Below are 21,356 nucleotides of genomic sequence, written 5' to 3' on the forward strand. Positions count from 1 at the left end.
TGTGAGTTCGAGGCCAGCCTGGGCTACCAAGTGAGTTCCAGGAAAAGGCGCAAAGCTACACAGAGAAACCCTGTATCAAAAAACCAAAAAAAAAAAAAGAATAGAGCAGGGTAAATGATATGCATTGCCAGTTCCTGGTTCAGCTTTGCCAACTCCGTAGAAACAAAACACAGTATATATACAGCACATCTTTCAGGAGCGAGCCCCCGTGGAAGCTTTTCTGCACTCACTGATCCTTTCTCTTCTGTAGGAGACGACTGGCATGCTGCAGAACCAGCTTCGGGGAGCACAGCAAGAGCTGAAGGAGGCAGCCCAGCGGCACAGGGAGGAGCTTGCCGCCTCCCAGAAGGACAGGGTAGATCTGCAGAAGCAGGTCCGTCCTTTTACCTGCCCCATAGCCCTTCCCAGCACAGCTGACCCCGCCCACTCCCTTCCGCAGGTGTCTGCATTTATGTAGCATTTACAAGGCTATGGAGACACACAGACTGAAGAGTTTGGGAGAAGGGAATGATTAAGAGCAGGGTATGATAGCCAGGCAGTGGTGGCGCACGCCTTTAATTCCAGGACTTGGGAGGCAGAGGCAGGCGGATCTCTGTGAGTTCGAGGCCAGCCTGGTCTACAGCCAGGACTGTTATATAGAAAAACCTTGTCTCAGAAAACCAAAAAAAGAAAAAAGGAAAAAAAAAGGAACAGGGTATGAAGCTGGGTGTTGGTGGTGCATGCCGTTGATCCCAGCACTCAGAAGGCAGAGGCAGGCAGTTCTCTGAGTTTGAGGACAGAGCAAATGCCAGGAAAGCCAGACTATAAAGAGAAACTATGTCTTTAAAAACAAAAAAAGAAAAAGAATGGTGTGTGTATGTGTGCATGTGGTGTGCAGTTTGTTATTCAGAACCATCTTCTACAAATTGTCTGCTGACCTGCACAAACATGTTGTGGCGTGTGTTTGAGTGTGAACATACACAATAAGTGTAAAAAAGAAAACAAAACTAGTGTAGGGATGAGTGAGACCTCATAACTGTGGAGACGGACCACCGACTAGTATGGCTTCCAGGAGCCTGACGGCCTAGACTAGAAGCATGCTCCCACTTGGCTCGTGCGCTTTGTCGTCTCAGCCTCATGCTCTTAACCTTCCAGGTGGAGGACTTGAAGTCGCAGCTGGTAACCCAGGATGACTCCCACAGGCTGGTGAAACTAGAGATTCAGGAGAAGGTGAAAGAAGCTCAGGAATGTAGCCGGATCCAGAAGGAACTGGAGAAAGAGAAAGCCAGGTAAGCTAGACAGCCCGAGGGTGGCTTGTCTTCAGGCGTAGTCACAGTGCCTTGACTGTTCTGTGCAAGGTTACCTCACCGTGTCTCACTCTGGGGTACACATGTAGCCATCTGGAGTGGACTTGGCCTCTGCTTCAGATCTTATACTTGTTTCGTTTAGTAAGTATTTAGAGAAGACCATTTATGTACCATTGTCTTATGACAATATGGTCCCTGCCTCAATAGAATTATATTCTGTGGGGAATGTTTTCATCAATAAATTTTTAAACAAATTGTTACAGATTATCACATATGGAGTGGAGGAAAGAGACAAGGTGCTGAGAGAGAGAAAACTGCTTTAGAAAGATGTAGGGAAACTCTTTCCCAGGAAGTTGTGTTTAAACTGAGTGCTAAGCCAGATCTAGTGGCTCACACCTTTACTCCCAGCACTCAGGAGGCAGAGGCAGGTGGCTCTCTGAGGCTGGCCAGGTCTACAAAGTGAATTCCAGGACAGCCAGGGCTACACAGAGAAACCCTATCTTTAAAAAAGCAAAACAAAAACAACAACAAAAAGATTAAAAATAAATAAACGGAATACTAGGGCTGGCGAGATGCTTCAGCTGGTAAGCATGCTTGCTCCCAAGCCTGCCGACCTGAGTTCAATCTTCAGGAGCCACATGATGGAAGGAGAGGACCCACCCACTCCTGAAGGTTGTCCTCTGACCTCCACATGCCCCTCTACACACACAGTAAATAAATAAACAAACAGAAGGCTGAAAGATGAAATGGGGCCACCCATGCAAGCGAAGAGAGTTCTGTTCAGTCAGAGGAGAAGCCCTGAGGCAAATGAAAGCATGCCGTGTTTGGTGAGGCCAGATGGAGGTATAGCTCCTGTTTACTGAAGTCCATAGCAAGGGGCTTGTGGGTTACATTCAGCAGGAAACTAAGGAAATCCACATCATCAGATTGCTGGTGAGTTAGAAGGGATAGTACTGGCCTGGAACATGGATGGCACGAGCCCATTCACAGTGGGGAGCAGCATCCACTCCGTGCCCTAGGGGTCTGAGAAGGGATGAATCTTTCTGATGGTGACAACTGAGTGCTAAAGACAAGTCAGGAGGCTGGTGTAGGTATCCAGACGAGAGCGACTGCGCTCTCCATGGTAAGGAGTAGGGAAAGGAGGAAGAGAGGAGCTTAAGAGAGTCGTATAGTCAGAGATGGGATGTGGGTAGGATGAAGGGGACTGAAATGCTCATGGCTTCCGTGCTGTGACACCGTAGATGAAAGGTCACTCACAGAGCCAGGGGACAGTGGGTGGGGGATGGGGGCTCAGAGGGATGGCAAGTTTGGGTCTAGTGAATTTGAAATACGTGAATATCTATGTGTGGACTTTATCAGAGAAGAATAAATTTGAGCTGAAATGAGTCCTCATATGTATGAAGTTCCTAGGAGTCCTTACTGGTATAGTTTTTACTGACTCTAGTCACCATTACTGTTTGTTTTAACAAGCAGTGCTATGATTAGAACAGTCGATAGAGCATGCTCTCGCCCCCTGAGAGAATGACCCACCTCTCCACCCTCTGTTTCAGCCTGGCACTGTCGCTAGTGGAAAAGGAAGGAAGACTCCTTGCTCTGCAAGAAGCTGACTCTGTCCGACAGCAGGAGCTGAATTCCCTGCGCCAGGACATACAGGAGGCCCAGGAGGGGCAGAGAGAGCTCGGTCTGCAGGTACCCACTATGCCTGAGCCTGGCTTTCTGGTGAGGATGCTCGTAGATGGGCTGGGTGGATTGTTTCTGTCCTAAGACAGGACAGAAACAGTAGGGGAAAAGCAGGGCTGGGCAGGCCAGGTGGGCACCTGACCCAGAGATGAGCGATGTCCCCTGTGGGGAGCCTGACATCCCGAACAGAGTGTTCAGAGTGCCCCTGTGGGCCTGATTCATGCAGAAGCTCTTGCAAGTGTGTTTTACCTGGCTGGCAAAATACAGCAGGGGAACTTGGAGGGCATCAACAGATACCCGACCTGCAAGGACTTCCGTCCTCAGCTCGCTCGCCGAGACCTGGACCTGAGCCTGGAGGGAAGATGGACTTGGGAAGGAGAGAGAAGGGCTTGGGCAGTCTGACTAGCTCCATGTCGAGGTTTCAGGGCAGAGTTCTAACGGCAGCAGGGGCTGGCCTATCTGTCTGCCTGGGAACGAGGCCAGGACCTGTATCGTAGCCTGGGTCCTTGTGTCGGGTATTGGTCACCCCCAGTAGTCAGAGCTACTCATTTCAGGGCCCTGCTGCCTGCTGCAGAGCTGAGCCTGCCCGACTTCTCCCCGTCTGGGTCAGGAGCCGGAGAGTTGAGGAGAGGGTGCCACTTGCTCATGGAGTCTCCTTCCTCCTGGCAGGTGGAACTACTGAGGCAGGAGGTGAAGGAAAAGGAGGCTGACTTTGTAGCCCGGGAAGCGCAGCTGCTGGAGGAGCTGGAGGCCTCCCGGATCACAGAGCAGCAGCTGCGAGCTTCTTTGTGGACCCAGGAGGCCAAGGCAACCCAACTGCAGCTGCAGCTGCGCAGCACGGAGAGCCAGCTGGAGGCACTGGCTGCAGAAGCGCAGCCAGAGACCCAGGCCCAGGCCCAGCTGGCTAGCCTCTGCTCTGTCCTGCAGCAGGCCCTGGGGTCTGCGTGGGAGAGCCGGCCTGAGCTGAGGGGCGGGGGCGACTCTGCTGCTTCCCTGTGGGGCCCTGAGCCAGGTGAGAAGCCAGATGAGAGCTAAGTCTTGTGGGCCAAAGCCCGGGAAAAGGGAAGGGAATGTAGTTCCTCTTGTAAAATAGCATCAAGGTTAAGGCATGGATGCTGCAGCTGATCCCAGGTAACCTGAACAGATCGTGGTTCAGGCTAGCCACCTAACTTCTCTGAACATGGTTTTTCTTGACTATAAAATGGAAGTGTTAAAAGTCCCGTCTTAGACTTTTTCTGGGATTGTAGACATAAAGAGCTAGGCCAAATATGGGGTGCCTGCCTATAACCCTAGCACTCAGGGCACTGTAGAAATTAAGTTCCTCCAGCCTGAGCTACATAGTGAGTTGCTAGGCATGATAGTACCTGCTTGGGGTGGGAGTTGGGACAGGAGGATTAAGGGTGCAGAGTCATCCTCAAGTACATAGTAAATTCCAGGCCAGCTTGGGCTTCATATATCCTATCTTTTAAAAAACAAACAAAAAAAAAATGGTAAGAAAACAATTTACGGTCGGGCGGTGATTGCACATGCCTTTAATCCCAGCACTCGGGAGGCAGAGGCAAGCGGATCTTTGTGAGTTCAAGGCCAGCCTGGTCTAGAGAGCAAGATCCAGAAAGGTGCAAAGCTACACAGAGAAACCCTGTCTCGAAAAACCAAAAAAAAAAAAAAAAAAAAATTTTTACGGCTTGCACTTGAGAGCATAGCAGCCGACAGCCAGCATTATCTGATGCAGCAGTTCTCACCTGTGGCGAACCCTTTGAGGGTTGAGTGACCTTTTCCCTGGAGTCGAGTATCAGATATTTACGTCACAATTCATAACAGCACTAAATTGCAGTTATGAACTAGCAACGAAATAATTGTATGGTTGGGGTTTCCACAAGATGAGGAACTGTATTAAAGGGCCACAGCCTTAGGAAGGTTGAGAACCACTGCTCTAATGGAAGGTGTACGAATGAACCACCGAGAAGGGATTCTTCGGAGAGAGGGAGCCAGCAGGAAGGCCAAGGCCCTGTCTGGGGAGAGATGACTGCTGCTTATTGTGGCAGCCAGGTGAGAAGACTTTTCCTCTTTTCTTCAGATCAGAATGGAGCTAGGAGACTCTTTAAGAAAGGGCCCCTCCTGACTGCGCTGTCAACTGAGGCTGTAGCATTGGCTCTCCAGAAGCTTCATCAAGACCTGTGGAAGGCTCAGCAGGCCCGGGTATGTTCTCTGCCCTCCTCCTCCCTCCTCCTTCCTCCTCCTTCCTCCCGAGCCGCTCAAACAGATGTGTAACGTGGAGGAAGAAGGGTCGAAGGATCCTCACTCCGAGCTCTGCCCCGTCATTCCTCCTGTGCGCTTACTGCCCTGCAAACATGGCTGAAGCATTTGGAGTTCCTGAGCCTTGTGTTCACCCGAAAAGCAGGGCAGATGATGCTTCTCCCTCCCCTGCCACCCTGCCGTCACACCCCACTCCACACCCCACTGCTGTGAGCAGGGCAGATGATGCTTCTCCTTCCCCTGCACCCTGCCGTCACACCGCACCCCACACCCCACTGCTGTGAGCAGGAGTCTTGAGGGAGCCCTGGGAACTGGAACCCTTCAGCACAGCACATGGGTTTTGTTGAATATCATTTCTCATCCGAGAATTTAGTCTTAGCGCCAGATCCTCTGAGGGAAGTCAGGTAAGCTGGGGAGCATTGAAATTTGAAGTCACTGTTTACAAGAACATCCTAGGCCTGAGACTGAGCTAACTCCACCTCACTGTGAACCTGCTAGTCAGTGCTGAGAGCTGCCAGTGCGCCAGCCACTGGAGCTGGTGATACAAAGACATAAGACCCAGCCTGCCGTCAGAGCCCTCCAGGGTGGAGCCGACAGAAGGACCACCTCCGACACAGCTAGAGCACAGTTGGGACTGGGAGGAACGCCATGGGGAAGAGGTGGGCTTCTGAACTCTGAAGGAGGCTCTTGGGAGAGAAGGAGTGTGGCCTGGAATAGGACACTGAGCCGTTATTCCAAAAGAAATAATCCAGGTGCAGTGGCACATGCCTGTGGTCCCAGCACTCAGGAGGCTGAGGCAGGAGGATTGAGAATTTGAGACTAGCCTGAGTTGTATATTGAGTCCTTGTCCTCCACCCCGCAAAGAAATAAAAATAAAAGGTTTATTTTATATATAAAATATTTGGGCAGATACCAGGTATGGGGCCTCAAATGTCTGTAATCCCAGCACTTGGGAGGTGGAGGCAGGAGGATGAGCAGGAGTTCAAGACTAGCCTACATTTTGTAGCCACTAAGATCAGCCTGGGCTGCATGAGACTGTCTGAAATAACAACAAAAACATAGGCCAGAGGGGGCCCTCAGGTTCCCCTCCCTGCAGGGGACTAAATACATAGAGTTTAGAGCAGTGGTTCTCAACTGTGGGTCGCAACCCTTTGGTTGTCAAACGACCTTTTCACAGGGGTTGCATATCATATTTACAACTCATAACAATAGCAAAATTACAGTTATGAAGTAACAACAAAAATAATTGTCTGGTCGGGGTCACCGCAGCATGAGGAACTGTATTCAAGGGTCGCAGTGTTAGGAAGATTGAGAACTGGTTTAGAGAGTAGGGTCTTGATGGCAGGGCCTTCGGAGTGTGGGCAGAGTTTGGGCTCCAGAGAGCATGAGCTCAACCCCGCCCTTCCTTTCCCAGGATGACCTAAGGGACCAGATCCAGAGGCTGACACAGCAGCTGACTGATTCTGAGGCCCAGAAGAGCCAGGTCCGCTCCGAGATGCAGGACTTGGAGAAACAGCTCTCCCAGAGCCAGGAAGGTGAGATGCTAGGGGAGCAGGCTGAGAGGAGGCAAGAGCAGGTGGGGACAGGAACGGGGGGACTAGCTAAGGCACCTGTGAGGGCGGATGAGCCTCTTCAACCCTTGTTCACTTTGCTTGGCTTTTGTGGGCCATCCTGGAAGAAGGAGTTAGGAGGAAACAGCTTAGAAACTGATAGAAGTTGTTGTCTGGCCTGCTGTTAGTCTCTGCAGGGACTTGTTTTTGTTTTTGCTTTTTAATTGTTAAAATTGCATTTACTCTCTCTCTCTCTCTCTCTCTCTCTCTCTGTGTGTGTGTGTGTGTGTGACGTGTGTATGCCGTGGCACACATAGATGTCAGAGGGCAATTTGTGGAAATCAGTTCTCGTCTTCTATCAATAGGTTCCCCACGGATCCAACTCAGGCAGTCAGGTGTGATAGTGAGAGCCATCTCACCAGCCCATGCAAAGGATTTTTTTTTTCCAAGCATGAAATCCTGGTGACCCTGGGCCAGAACTATCAGAACATAAAATAGTGTTTCTTTCATCATTTATCCGTGTTACTTATTTTTATCATTTCCCACTATACCCTCAAAATTAGCCTTTGAGGACAAAAGGATTACAAACTTCCTGTGAGAAGGCCAGGAAGGGGACTCGGGAAGAACATACTGTCATGTCCCTCTGCCAAGGGCTTGGAGGGGTGGGCACCACTTGCAAAGGAAAGGCGCCTCGAGACTGTGCCCTTTTGAAGTTCTATTGCAGAAGGAAGGAGGTGAGCCTTTTCTCCCTGAGGTCCATCCGAACAGCTGCCTCTGGGTGTCTTCAGACTTGAGGGCCTCCAGGAACCTCCTGCAAACTCATATAATTTGGGGCTAGGAGGGGCCCTGCTGTCTTGTCTGGAGAACTCATCTGAGGGGCCCTGGGAGGTCAGGATGAGGAGTGCAGGATGGTTAGCAGCTGTGCCGGGGCTCGCAGCACACAGGCGTGAGGCTGGAAGCAGCTCTGGCAGGCAGGGATGGCACAGGACACCGGGTGTCATTTTCTCCTCCTTGGCCTTGTTCCCCTTGGGTTCTGATCCCCGTCCTCCATCTGCCTCTACACCCCTGTGTTCTCCCACCTGCGACCATGCACCTGACTCCGACATCTCTGCTCTTTTCAAAGAGAAATCCCAGTGGGAAGGGAAACAGAACGCCCTGGAGTCTGAGCTGAGGGACTTGCACGAGACTGTGGCATCCTTACAGAGTCGCCTGCGGCAGGCGGAGCTACAGAAAATGGAAGCTCAGGTAAAGGGCCGGTCTGGGGAAGAGTGCCTCAGGAGTTGTGTTTAGAGTTCAAGGTTCTGCCTCTCAGACCCACTGTGGCCTGTGCTCACATGCCTGGCTTCCTTCAGCAAGTCTCAGAGTCCCATGACTCTTCCCGCCTTCCCATTAGTAAGGTCATGGTGAACCTTCACCTAATTACTTTTCTGAAAAAGATTCCTTGATCTGCAAGATCAGGGTCTAGAATGCCTCTTTGCACCAGGCTGTCTTCCCTGGACACAGAGGAGCTCTAGAAGGTTGTAGGGACACTCTTGTATAGAATCAGCTTAAGTGGAATATATCACTCTTCGGTCCTTCTTTTTTTTTTTTTTTTTTTTAAAAGATTGATTTATTTATTATGTATACAGAAGAGGGCACCAGATCTCATTATAGATGGCTGTGAGCCACCATGTGGGTGCTGGGAATTGAACTCAGGACCTCTGGAAGAGCAGTCGATGCTCTTAACCTCTGAGCCATCTCTCCAGCCCAACTCTTCGGTCCTTCTTAAGGCCTGGTCACACTGATGGTGCCACAAAAGAAGAGGCCAGTGTAAGAGTGACAGCATCAAGAAAATAATCTTGGCCAGGTGGTGGTGGTGCACGCCTTTATCCCAGCACAGAGGCAGGCAGCTCTCTGAGTTCAAGGCCAGCCTGGTCTACAAAGTAAGTTCCAGGACAGCCAGGGCTACACAGAGAAACCCTATCTCAAAAGACCAAAAAAAAAAAAAAAAAGGAAATAATCTTGTCTTAAAGCATTTTGCCTCTTGCTTCCAGAATGAGCAAGAGTTGCTGCAGGCATCCAAGGAGAAGCTGACAGCCCAGGTTGAACATCTGCAAACATGTGTTGCAGAAGCCCAGGCTCAGGCAAGTGCGGCCGGTGTCCTGGAAGAAGATCTGCGAACGGCGCGCTCAGCACTGAAACTGAAGAACGAGGAGGTGGAGAGTGAGCGGGAGAGAGCCCAGGCTTTGCAAGAGCAGGGCGAGCTGAAGGTGGCCCAGGGGAAAGCTTTGCAGGAGAACCTGGCCCTGCTGGCCCAGACCCTGACTAACAGAGAACGGGAGGTGGAGACGCTGCAGGCCGAGATCCGGGACCTGGAGAAGCAGCGCGAAATGCAGAAGGCGGCTCTGGAGCTGCTCTCCCTGGACCTGAAGCAGCGGAGCCAAGAGGTAGAGCTGCAGCAAGAACAGATTCAGGAGCTGGAGAAGTGCAGGTCGGTCTTAGAGCACCTGCCCATGGCCGTCCAGGAGCGGGAGCAGAAGCTGAGTGTGCAGCGGGACCAGATCAGAGAACTGGAGAAAGATCGGGAGACCCAGAGGAGTGTCCTGGAACATCAGCTCCTGGAACTGGAGAAGAAGGCTCAAGTGATTGAATCCCAGAGGGGGCAGATTCAGGATCTGAAGAAGCAGCTGGTGACACTCGAGTGCCTGGCCCTGGAACTGGAGGAAAGCCATCACAAAGTGGAGGGCCAGCAGCAGCTGATTGCAGAGCTGGAGGGCCAGAGGGAGATGCAGAGGGCAGCTCTGACCCACCTCACACTGGACCTGGAAGAGAGGAGCCAGGAGCTGCAGGCACAGAGCGACAAGCTCCAGGAGCTGGAGAGCCACGGCAGCCATCTGGCGAGAGAGCTGCAGGAGAGGGACCAGGAGGTGAAGGCCCAGCGCCAGCAGCTGAAGGAACTGCAGAAGCAGAAAGAGCAGCTGGCTCAGGACCTGGAGAGGAAGGACCAGGAGCTGATGCTGCAGAAGGAGAGGATTCAGGTTCTGGAAGAGCAGAGGACGCTGCAGACCAAGATCTTAGAGGAGGACCTGGAACAGATCAAGCATTCCTTGAGGGAACGCGGCCAGGAGCTGGCCTCTCAGCGGCAGCTGATGCACGAGCGGCCAGACGATGGGAAGAGCCCTAGCAAAGCCCAGCGTGGGAGCCTGGAGCACTTGAAGCTGATCCTGCGGGAGAAGGAGAAGGAGGTAGAATGCCAGCAGGAGCGCATCCAGGAACTTCAGGAGCACACGGGCCAGCTGGAACAGCAGCTCCAAGGCCTGCACAGGAAGGTGGGTGAGACTAGCCTGCTCCTGAGCCATCGAGAGCAGGAGCTAGCCACCCTGCAGCGGCACCTCCAGGAAGCCGAGGAACAAGGAGAGCTGAAAGAGCAGGCGCTTCAGGGTCAGCTGGAGGAGGCCCAGAGAGCTCTGGCCCAGAGGGACCAAGAACTGGAGGCCCTTCAGCAAGAACAGCAGCAGGCCCGGGGCCAGGAGGAAAGCATGAAGCAAAAGACAAGTGCTCTGCAGGCCGCTCTGGAGCAGGCCCAGGTGACACTGCAGGAGCGTCAGGGGGAGCTGGAGGAGCACAAGGACCAGGTGCAGAGGCTCCAGGAAGAGCTGGCAGCGGAGGGGCGGCAGGTTCGGGCCCTGGAGGAGGTGCTGGGAGACCTAAGGGCCGAGTCTCGGGAGCACGAGAAGGCCGTGCTGGCCCTTCACCAGCGGTGTGCTGAACAGGCCCAGGAGCACGAGGCCGAAGCCAGGGCCCTGCAGGACAGCTGGCTGCAGGCCCAGGCCAAACTTACAGAACAAGAACAAGAGCTGGCCGCCCTGCGGGCAGAGAATCAGTATTCCCGCCACCAGGAGGATGCTGCGTGGGCCCAGGCGGAGGCTCTGCAGCAGGCCCTCAGCAAGGCCCAGGCTGCCCTGCAGGACAAAGAGCAGAGTCTCCTTGAGCAAGCTGAACTGAGCTGCACGCTGGAGGCCAGCACTACCACCTTGCAGGCTACCCTGGACACCTGCCAGGCACGTGCCCAGCAGCTGGAGGAGGCCCTGAGGATGCGAGAAGGTGAGATCCAGGCCCAGGCTCTCCAACACCAGGAGGTTATGCAGCAGCTCCAGCAGGCCCTTTCCCAGAAGGAGGAAGAGCTGAGGCAGCAGGAAGAGCAGGGGCAGCTGCTGGAAAAGGCGCTGGCCCAGCGGAGTCAAGACAGTGGGATCCAAGAGAAGCAAAGTCTGGAGCGAGAGAGAGGAGAGGAGGCGGGGGGCCTTGTGGAGAGCCTAAGGGAGCTACAGCTGGCTCTAGCCCAAAAGGAAGAAGAGATTTTGATGCTGAGGGAGGCCCAGCAAAGGCAGAGTCTGGAGGCCTCTTCCCCAAGCCGCAGAGTCTTCCCGGTGGAGAAGCCAACTCCACAACTGCCCCCAGTGCAGCAGGAGCTGGAGCGACTGCAGAATGCCCTGAGGCAGACGGAGGCCAGGGAGATCGAATGGAGGGAGAAGGCTCAGGACTTGGCACTGTCCCTGGCCCAGAGCAAGGCCAGCATCAGCAGTCTGCAGGAGATAGCCATGATCCTGCAAGCCTCTGTCCTAGAGAGGGAGTCGGAACAGCAAAGGCTACAGGTGAGTCACTGCGTGGAGAGGAAGGCCATGGGACAGGGTTCATCAGTGAGCTAAGTAAGGGCTGCCTGCCTGTGGTACCTCAGAGAGGGAGCGCGGAGGTGGGGAGCCCCTCCGTACCTCAGAGAGGGAGCGCGGAGGTGGGGAGCCCCTCCGTACCTCAGAGAGGGAGTGCGGAGGTGGGGAGCCCCTCCGTACCTCAGAGAGGGAGCGCGGAGGTGGGGAGCCCCTCCGTACCTCAGAGAGAGAGCGCGGAGGTGGGGAGCCCCTCCGTACCTCAGAGAGAGAGCGCGGAGGTGGTGAGCCCCTCCGTACCTCAGAGAGAGAGCGCGGAGGTGGGGAGCCCCTCCGTACCTCAGAGAGAGAGCGCGGAGGTGGGGAGCCCCTCCGTACCTCAGAGAGAGAGCACGGAGGTGGTGAGCCCCTCCATACCTCAGAGCCAGCAGAACAAATGAGCAACTGTAGTCATTGGAGTCCATGTCTGATAAAGGAAGTCAGTGTGCTCCGAGCACGCTGCTGGGACACCTAAGCTCCCCAAGGCTGGGTGCCGAATGGCTTCATGGTAAAACTGCTGTTCAAGGTGAAGTTGGAAGGGACGGGTAGGGAACTAGCCAGGCACAGTGCAGGTGCGGCTTTCTTGGGGAAAGGCAGAAGAGACGCGAGGGAGGAACACAGGGAGGACCCGTGAGGTTCCAGTCACCGGAAGCAGAGGGTGTTGACGAGAGACGAGAGGGCAGCGGGAGCTGTGGCATCCCGGGCTCCTGAGGACTGGGTCACTAGTGGGGCGTGGGGGAGGAGTTAGGAACAGTTCAGAGTAGCTGCTCAGGACGCAGGCGGAGCGGACTCGGGCCATGGAGATGGAGCGGACAGGAGACGACAGAAGTCCCGGGAGAGGCGGGGGCTCGGGTAGCAAGTGTGAGCAGAGCAGAGAAAGGACAACGGCAGCGTCTTCTGCCCACGAAGATGGAGAAAAGCAGGGCTGAGGAAGGTGAACTCGGCTTGGAGGTCGAGCAGGCGCCCGGGGGACACACGAGGGGATGGGACGTCCCAGCAGGCAGCTCAGTGAAGCGCGAGACAGTGCCATCGGCGGTGTGGAGCTCAGGGCTGTGGTAGGAAGGAAGTGGTAGATTAAAGACAGTGGTTCTCAGCTGGACGGTGGTGGCTGCGCATGCCTTTAATCCCAGCACTTGGGAGGCAGAGCCAGGCGGATCTCTGTGAGTTCAAGGCCAGCCTGGGCTACAGAGTGAGTTCCAGGAAAAGGCGCAAAGCTACACAGAGAAACCCTGTCTCGAAAAACAAAAACCCACTGAGGTCAACCAGCCCTTTTGCAGGGGTTGCCTAAGACCATCAGGAATATCAGATATCACAATTCATAACAGTAACAAAATTACAGTTTTGAAGCTGCAACAAAAATAAATTTAAGGTTGGGGGTCACCACAACGTGAAGAGCTGCATTAAAAGATTGAGGACCACTGGTACTAGGACTTCAGGGTGTAACATTTAACTGGAGGTCAAGCTCCGTGCCTCAGTTGTCTCCATGCCCCAGCACTGAGCCCGAGACCCGTCTGTAGTGGTGTGTGCTCACCCATGACCTTGGGCTACAGGGCCCCAAAGAGGCAGTGCTTCTTGCCGTTGTACAGACCTCTTAAAAGGAGAGGGAGAGGGTCAGAGCCCCTTCTCCCTGCTTCCGGGTGTGATTGAACTGCGGGTGGATGGGCTCCCGGTCAGATCAGAGGATGACGTCAGCTGTCTGCTCCATTCTGTATTCCTGAGTGTATTTCCTCGAGTTATATCCTAATGAATCCCTGCTACCTACCCGTTAAATAGACTCACGTGGATTGATCTTTACACTCGTCCGTCCGCAAGGCTAGCAGGAGAGTGAGCTGGGGGAGAGCTGCTTCCCTGCTCCCATAGACGGCTCTGTCTCCGACAAACTTAATCCACCTTTCTAAGGAAACTGACCCTGTCACTCAGTCACACGACTCCTGGGGCCTCCTCGCCTTCTGGGAAGTCACAAGGCTCTGCCCTGGTGCAAGGGTGGTGTGTGAAGAGGGAATTATGCTGACCAGTGGGACTGGGCTTCTGGATTTCAGATAGGTTCTGTAATTTACTGGCTGTTTGACTGGCCGAGATTTCACTTTTCAAGCCTGTGTTTCTTTTTTTTTTTTTTCCTTTTCTTTCTTTTTTGTTTAGTTTTGGCTTGTTGGTTGGTTGGTTGGTTGGTTGGTTTCTGAGACAAAGTTTCTCTGTATAACAGCCCTGACTATCCTGGAACTCGCTCTGTAGCCCAGCCTGGCCTCACACTCACCTGCCTCTGCCCCCTGAGTGCTGGGGTTAAGGCGTGCGCCACCACCGCCCGGCATCAAGCCTGCATTTCTTTTTTTTTTTTTTTTTTGTTTTTGGTTTTTCGAGACAGGGTTTCTCTGTGTAGCTTTGCGCCTTTCCTGGAGCTCACTTGGTAGCCCAGGCTGGCCTCGAACTCACAGAGATCCGCCTGGCTCTGCCTCCCGAGTGCTGGGATTAAAGGCGTGCGCCACCAACGCCCGGCTCCAAGCCTGCATTTCTAATGGATGCGCAGGGAAAGGTGGCTTCAGTGAGGCTGTGTGTTGCAGGTGACTTTGGACATGTTTTAATTTGAGGGGTGTGTGTGTGCTATGGCACATGTGCAGAGGTCAGAGGCCAGCTTGCAAGAGTTGGCTCTCTCCTTTCACAGAGTGGGTTCCCAGGATTGGACCCCAGTCATCAGGCTTAGAAGAAGACAGGCATCTTCACCCACTAAGTTATCTTACTGCCTTGGAACTCATCCTATTTCCCGCCTGTCCTGCGGCATAGCAAAAGGGAGGCATGAGTCTGGGCACGAGGACACTTCCTCGCCATGCTCTCAGGTTAGAGTGCTCTGTCGATAACGTAACAAGACAGAGGCACTCTGCCTGCTCCCCACCCAGGAGCTACAGAAGCATCTTGTAGAGGCCGCTCTCTCTCTGTGGTGGTCCTGCTTTTGTCGTTGTTGTTGTTGTTGGGTTGTTTTGTTTTGTTTTTCGAGACAGGGTCTCTCTATGTAGCCCTGGCTGTCCTGGAACTCACTCTGTAGACCAGGCTGACCTTGAACTCACAGAGATCCACCTGGCTCTGCTTTCTGAGTGCTGGGACTAAAGGCATGGGCTCCCGTCACCTGGCTGTTGTTGTTAATGTGTATGTGTGTGTCTGTATGAGTGCGTGCCGTGTGTGTGTGCGCGCGCGCGCGTGTGCCTGTGGAGGCCAGAAAAGGGTGTTGGATTCCCTGGAGCTGGAGCTAGAGGCAATTGTGAGCCGTGCCATGTGGGTGCTGGGAACCAAATTTGGGTCCTCTGGAAAAACAGCAAGTTCTCTTTACCACTTACATTTTACGTACTTGAAACATTTTTACATGCCAGGTTCCATTGTTCTCTTTTTTTTCACTACCCTCAAAGAAGGAACTGATACTGTGTCCATTTTAAAATTGAAAAAGGGCAGTCAGATTTCAGCTTATCCAAAGTCAGACAGACACCTAGTTGGAGTGGTTAGCTCTGACCATCTAAGTAGGGCTCAGGGTTAGACCATTTGGCTCTCCCTTTCTCTGTGCCCTGACACACACACACACACACACACACACACACACACTACACCCCTTACACCAAACACCAACTGTTGCTAGAGTTTTCCGCCTTGCCCACAGTCAGGACAAATCTTTGTCACCCGCCAGTCCCACAGCCGCTCAGACCCAACCAAGTAAACACAGAGACTTATATTGCTTACAAACTGTATGGCTGTGGCAGGCTTCTTGCTAACTGTGCTTATAGCTTAAATTAGTCCATTTCCATAAATCTATACCTTGCCACGTGGCTGGTGGCCCACCGGCATCTTCACATGCTGCTGGTCATGGCGGCGGCTGCAGCGTCTCCTTCTGCCTTTCTGTCCTTTTATTTCTCCTCTCTGTTAGTCCCGCCTATCTTTCCTGCCTAGCCACGGCCGATCAGGTTTTATTTATTAACCAATCAGAGCAACTTGACATACAGACCATCCCCCAGCACAGCCAAGTGCAGACCATCTCAGACACCTGCACTCAGGCCCATGGTCCTAATCATCCTCTATGCGGACCTGCTGGGTAACGCCACAAAGAACCCAAGAAGGGCTCCCACAGGACATACAGAACATCCCACAGCAACCAACACCACACACATATTCACACACACTCCCAGATCCATCTCCCTTCTTGAACACGGTTTGTTTATGAAGAGGGTGGAGGATGGGACAACTTTGGACATGAGCTTAACGTAGTGTGATTTTTGTCCCTCGCTCTGTACCCCAGGAGGAGTTGGTGCTCAGCAGACAGGCTCTGGAGGAGCAGCAGTCACATGACCCACACTCAGCCAGCAGAGCAGACCAAGGGCCCAAAGCTGGACAAGACAGGCAGCCTGGAGAGGTGAGCTGGCCGGGGCCTAGGTGGGGCCTTGTCGACACTGTTCCCCTCCTTTGGGAATGGGTCTCTGAACCCAAACTGACAGATTGGTCCCTTTGCCCTCCAGTTCTCCTCCCTGTCTGTTGGGCTGCCCAGATGAGCATCACGGGTCTCCCCTGCAGGTAGCTGTGGCTGAGCCTAGTCCTGGGGTGGAGGAGAAGGAGCAGTGGACACAAAGGCTTGAACGTCTGCAGGAAGCTGTGGCGCAGCTGGAATTTGACCGCAGCAAGCTGCAGCACCACAACGCGCAGCTGCGGACTGCCTTAGAGCAGGTCAGGAACGTGTGCTTCCCCTCGGGGCCCAGGGCTTCCTGTGCCTGTTTCTGAAACAGTTTTAGTAAATCGGTAGCCATGCATGGTCTGTGGTGCCTGCTCGTCATGCTAGGGAGCAGAGTCGTTGTGACGGGGCGGGAATAGCTCACAACAGCCCACAGAGCTAGCCTCTGCTCCCACGGCTGAGAGTTGGCCTGCCTCCTCTGTACCAGGAGCTCTTCTTTGTACCCGACCACATGCCCTCCCCAGCCCAGGAGTCTGACTTCCCAGGGCTTCTAGCTCTCCACACTCACCCCTGCACATGTGCTGCTGGCTCCAGATCAACACGTGGTTTCTCACTTGCATATTGGCAGGTGGAGCGGGAACGGAGGAGGCTGAAGAGGGATTCCATGCGCGCATCCCGAGCAGGGTCTCTGGAGACGAGAGAAGCCATGGCTTCGTCCCCCGTACAGCAGGTTTACCTGTTTCTCTCACCTGCCTTTCTTCTGCCTCTGTGGAAACCCAGCCCCCTGTAGTACATATCCCAGGCCACTCTTAGATGTAGAGACAGCCGCTCCATTTCTCTGGAGAGCCTCTCCTGGCTTGATTCCACCCTTGGTCTGTCCTTGCCTTAGGAGCAGGTCCGACATCAGCGGGTAAGTGCAGTCAGGGATAGGGTTCCGATCCACTCACTCCCAGACCAGTGCCTCGGGTCCCCTGGCTCACCCAGAGTCCCTGGCGTCCAGGGGCTCGATCATGCTTACCAGCTCTTGACACGCCCAGAAGTTTGACCACAGCTTTGCATTTAAGAGCCCCTTAGTTCTGAGTTTACAAAGTTAGAGTTCTGATTGTCCTGGCACAGAGTCCTGTTCTCAGGGAAGGGGTTTGCCCTTCGAAACCATCACCACCTCAGGTTAGTTATGCCTGTCCCATGGTTGGAGGAACTGCTTCCGGTCCTGAACATCTCCAGCTTCACCCCACTTCCCTGAACGTTTCCCAAGGGCAAACACTTACCTTTCTTCCCCTTTAGCCCAGGACTCCCACAAAACAGATCCATGGAGAACCCTAATGTTAAATAAAGTTCCTCATAGAAGGTGCTGCCCATGGTGCTGCCGTGGGCCTCTTGGCCTCGAGCCAAGCCCCATCGCGCTTCAGTTTGAGTTCAAGTGCTCCTGGCCCTTAAGATGTGGGACGAGGAGTTCAGCGCTGCCTGCCCCACAGATGGCCCCCTGCAGCCTCGCTGGCCTTGGGGCAGAGGCAGAGGTAGGCTGCTGTGGAAGCTCCAGAGCAGGACGGCCCATTCTAACAGGGCCATGTTTGTTCTCCTTAGGATGGGAGAGGAGGTCAGAAAGGCTCCTCGGATAGCATGCATGTGCTTGAGCTTCAGAGAGAGGTACGTTCTGGAAGGATCCATTTCCCATCCCTCCTTTCCCTCCCTGTACTCAGGCAACAAGCTTTAGTGTCTGTGCACTTCCAGCAGGAGAGGGGAAGTAGCTTTGGCACTCAGAGAACTTTGATCTCCATAGGAGACACGTGGTGCTCCAGTCCCAACTCCACCTGCAGTGTGGTACCAAGTCCAGGCCAACCTCCAGATCCACACTTAGAAAGGGGGCGGAGACGCAGAGCGGTCTAGGGCAGAAAAGGCAAGAAGCAGTGACTGGCCTGGCCCTCGGCTGGAGGCAGGCAGGACTGTGGACAGCACTAGGCAGAGGGACTCAGACATGCCAGGCCAGCACCACACTCAGGAAACTACTCGGATGCCTCCTGCCCCGAGTCTCACCTAAAGACCCCCCACTCCTCTCTTTCTCCTCCTCCCCCCACCCCCACCCCACCTGAGAGGACTGAAAAGTACAGATTTGATTTCTGAGCCTCTCAGAATCAGTAGGTACTGTCAGCAGGCTGACTCCAGCTGGACCGGGCTGTGCTCTGTGGTCTGTGAAAGTTCTACGAAGCCCCCTGACTCAGTCTGAGGCAGGAGAGGCCTTGGGACCTGCTCTTTCCTGGGGTGCCCCTTAGTGCTGCCCTCAAGGCCTCTTCTCACCCTAGTCCTGAACAGTCCTGAGACTCCGGGCACTTCATCTTCTCTGCCCATCTGAGGAATGGGAAGTTTGGTTGGTGATTCCCAGCCTTGGCTGCACCTTAGAACGACCCGGGGAGGAGATCTGAAAAACCACTGACCCCTGGGCCTCGCACCATTCCAGTTAAGTTGGAATGCTTCCTGCCGAAAGGTCTGATGGGACGTTTACCTGATCAAAATGTTCTATGTCTTGACTGGATTATGGTTATGCCTAGGCATATCCATTATCAAAATTAAAACTGGGCATTTGATCAAATGTAAACTTTCCTGCAGTAAGTTAATGAGGGGCTAGAGAGATGCTCAGCCGCTAAGAGCGCTTGTGTTCCTGCCGAGGACCCAGGTTCGGGTCCCAGCACCGACATGGTGGCTCACAACCATCTACAACTCCAGTTTCAGGGGATCTGACGCCCTTTTCTGACCTCTGTGGGCACCAGACACACATAGTGCACACACATACATACAGGCCAAACAGTCATACCTCTGTGGGCACCAGACACACATGGTGTACACACATGCATACAGGCCAAACAGTCATACCTCTGTAGGCACCAGACACACATGGTGCACACACACACATACAGGCCAAACAGTCATACCTCTGTAGGCACCAGACACACATGGTGCACACACACATACATACAGGCCAAACAGTCATACCCATTTTTAAGTAACTTTTAAAAATTAAAAAATGAAGTTTATTGATGCTCCTAGCTCCCGTGAGTCACCTGCTGTCCTAGTCTCATTGATAAAATACTCGAGAAGGGCAGTGTACAGGAAAAGGGGTTACTGTAGCTCACCATTCCAGGTAACAAACAGTCTGTCAGAGCAGGGAAGTCAAGGCTGCCGGAACTTAAAGCAGCTAGTCACGTCACAGTCCGCAGCTGAGAGTGAACGCATGCCTGCTTAGCTCACTCCACCCAGGACCCAAGCCAAGGAACGGTACCATCGACATGAGCTGGGTCTTCCCACATTGTTTATGTAGACAAGGCAGTCCCTCACAGACATGCCCGCAGGCCAACCTGGTGTACATAGTCCCCCCCAAGAGTCTTCTCAGGTGCTGGATTGTGTTGACAGTTAGGCCAACCATCCTAACTGTGGAGCCAGCTTTGAGAATCGCTGGATTTGGAGTCCACAGCCCCTCTCCCAACCCTAGAGCCTGATTCTGAGATTCGTATTTGTAGCAGTTGATTCCAGTGTGGAACACAAGCCACGAGAACCCAGATCAGCTTCCGAGCCTCCAACTGCCGTCCTCCTTGGTTTTCCTGTCCTCCAGGTAGCCCTGCTGCGGGCCCAGCTGGCACTGGAGCGGAAGCAGAGAGAGGACTACATCGCACAGTCGGCACAGACCAGCCGGGAGCTGGCGGGCCTGCGGCATAGCCTCTCCCACTCCCTCCTCACGGTGGCCCAGGCCCCCGAGGCCACTGTTCTGGAGGCCGAGACCCGAAAGCTGGATGAGTCCCTGAGTCAGAGTCTGACATCCCCGGGGCCAGCCCTGCTACATCCCAGTCTGGACACTGCTCACACGACCCCCAGGTAGCAGCCGTAGCCTGAGCAGAACACAGCCAGCCAGGTGGCGCACATCGGATGACTACAGAGGGGGTCACCGCTCCCCCAACGCTGCAAGTTTGCCAAAGGCAAGATTAGCTCTGTTACCCGACTAGGAGGACCAGGTCAGCTCACAGTCCTAGGAAATAAATGGGGACCCTCCAGGCCGCAGAGGGTCGCAGCTCACATGGGAATGAGGCAAATCGCATTTGCTTGCTGACCTCCTGTTACCCAGGAAGTGCCTTGTCCTGCCTGCGGGGCATCGTTGTCTTTCCGCCTGTTGAAGCAACCACAGTCCACACTGAGCCTGAAGGCCTGGCTGGCCCCAGCGGCATCTGGTACTCTGTCTTGGGCAGGAGCATCCAGTGCAGGGAGTGTCCGCTGCCTTCTTGGCTTCACCGTCCCCCACCTTCCCCTTTACAATAAACCCCAGGTCTTTGTATTAGCCCTCGGCTGCTGTCTCCACTTCCGTAGATGGGCCGCAGGAGGACATCGAGGGGATTGGGAAGATTCACTGATTCCCGTATGGCAGCATGAACGTACCACATGCATGGCATGCTGTCTAACGGGAAGGTCACGTGAGAAAATCCGGTCCAGCCTGAAGTGTGAAGTGAAGAACCGTGTAACAAGTCTGGTGAGGTGCTTGGCAAGCCTGACAGCCTGAGTTCTGTGCCCCGTCCCACGGGATGGGGGATAAGTTGCCCTCTGACCTCCACACATGCATGACAGCACATCCATGCCCACACATATGCACATACATGTAAACAGAAAAAGGACCAAGTAATACATTAGCAATTTAGAGGCAGCTCTGAGTATGAACAGAAGTACTGTAGAGGTTCCAAGGGAGCAAGGGAGTCACGCACGGACCCTTGAGGCATGGAGGAGTGAGTTGAGAATCCTGCTGGACAGTCTCGCGGGGAACTGGTCTGTCTGTGGCAGAGGGTGGGACCAAGGCTGGAGGCTGGATTACAGCAGGCCTCGAGCTCTGACCCAGACAGCAAGCAGCCACCAAGTTTCTTTACCTAAATCAAGCTCTTTGACTTTGGCTAAAGTCACAGTCGTGATTCCAGAAGTCCATGTGGCTTTGCGCCCCATCACACACCATTGTCTGCCTGAACACCCTCACGTGCCCCTCCCTGGGCACATCAGCTGGAAGTGATGACATCCAACCATGTGTCAGGCCAGTCAGCATAGCCTGGCCAAACCTGTCCCTTACAGAAAGGGCCGGGGGCATATGGACTAGAACGCACAGGCCCAACACCATTGTTGGTGACTCCCTCAAAGCCTGAGAGGAGCAGTGCCCCCTCCTCTTTTCTCTGAGCGTTGGGGATAGAACACAACACGTGAGGTTACTGGGTGGTGTGTGTTCTCCCAGCAAGCCACGTCACCGGCCCTCAAGGCAGTTTTCTTGTTCTCCGTGCTCTGTGCTTGAGCTGAGTGTGCAGTGCAGTGCAGTGAGCTGAGCATGCACATGAGCTGAGCGTGCAGTGCACGTGAGCTGAGCGTGCAGTGCACGTGAGCTGAGCGTGCTGTGCACGTGAGCTGAGTGTGCTGTGCATGTGAGCTGAGTGTGTAGTGCACGTGAGCTGAGCGTGCTGGGCAG

At 53.9% G+C, this 21,356-nt stretch overlaps 1 protein-coding gene across 7 annotated transcripts in view; it reads left to right on the plus strand.

The window, feature by feature from the left end:
* The window catches only part of Cep250 (centrosomal protein 250), a 46,393-nt gene extending 26,195 nt beyond the window's left edge, over positions 1–20,198 (plus strand). For 5 of the 7 annotated variants that reach the window (XM_006988261.4, XM_076570992.1, XM_076570994.1 and 2 more), the window contains 13 exons: positions 251–373; positions 1,135–1,268; positions 2,837–2,975; positions 3,636–3,978; positions 5,044–5,165; positions 6,637–6,757; positions 7,896–8,017; positions 8,806–11,406; positions 15,731–15,844; positions 16,003–16,152; positions 16,506–16,607; positions 17,462–17,524; positions 19,482–20,198. In XM_006988261.4, coding sequence (XP_006988323.1) covers positions 251–373; positions 1,135–1,268; positions 2,837–2,975; positions 3,636–3,978; positions 5,044–5,165; positions 6,637–6,757; positions 7,896–8,017; positions 8,806–11,406; positions 15,731–15,844; positions 16,003–16,152; positions 16,506–16,607; positions 17,462–17,524; positions 19,482–19,745 — 4,398 coding nt within the window. In that variant the 3' untranslated portion in view covers positions 19,746–20,198. Of the gene's footprint in view, positions 1–250; positions 374–1,134; positions 1,269–2,836; positions 2,976–3,635; positions 3,979–5,043; positions 5,166–6,636; positions 6,758–7,895; positions 8,018–8,805; positions 11,407–15,730; positions 15,845–15,947; positions 16,153–16,505; positions 16,608–17,461; positions 17,525–19,481 lie in introns of those variants that run through there. The other 2 variants (XM_076570995.1, XM_076570996.1) reach the window with 2 other exon arrangements.
* Positions 20,199–21,356: the final 1,158 nt, after the last annotated feature.

Source organism: Peromyscus maniculatus, chromosome 4, assembly GCF_049852395.1.
Source record: "Peromyscus maniculatus bairdii isolate BWxNUB_F1_BW_parent chromosome 4, HU_Pman_BW_mat_3.1, whole genome shotgun sequence".
In the NCBI taxonomy this organism is placed as follows: Eukaryota; Metazoa; Chordata; class Mammalia; order Rodentia; family Cricetidae; genus Peromyscus; species Peromyscus maniculatus.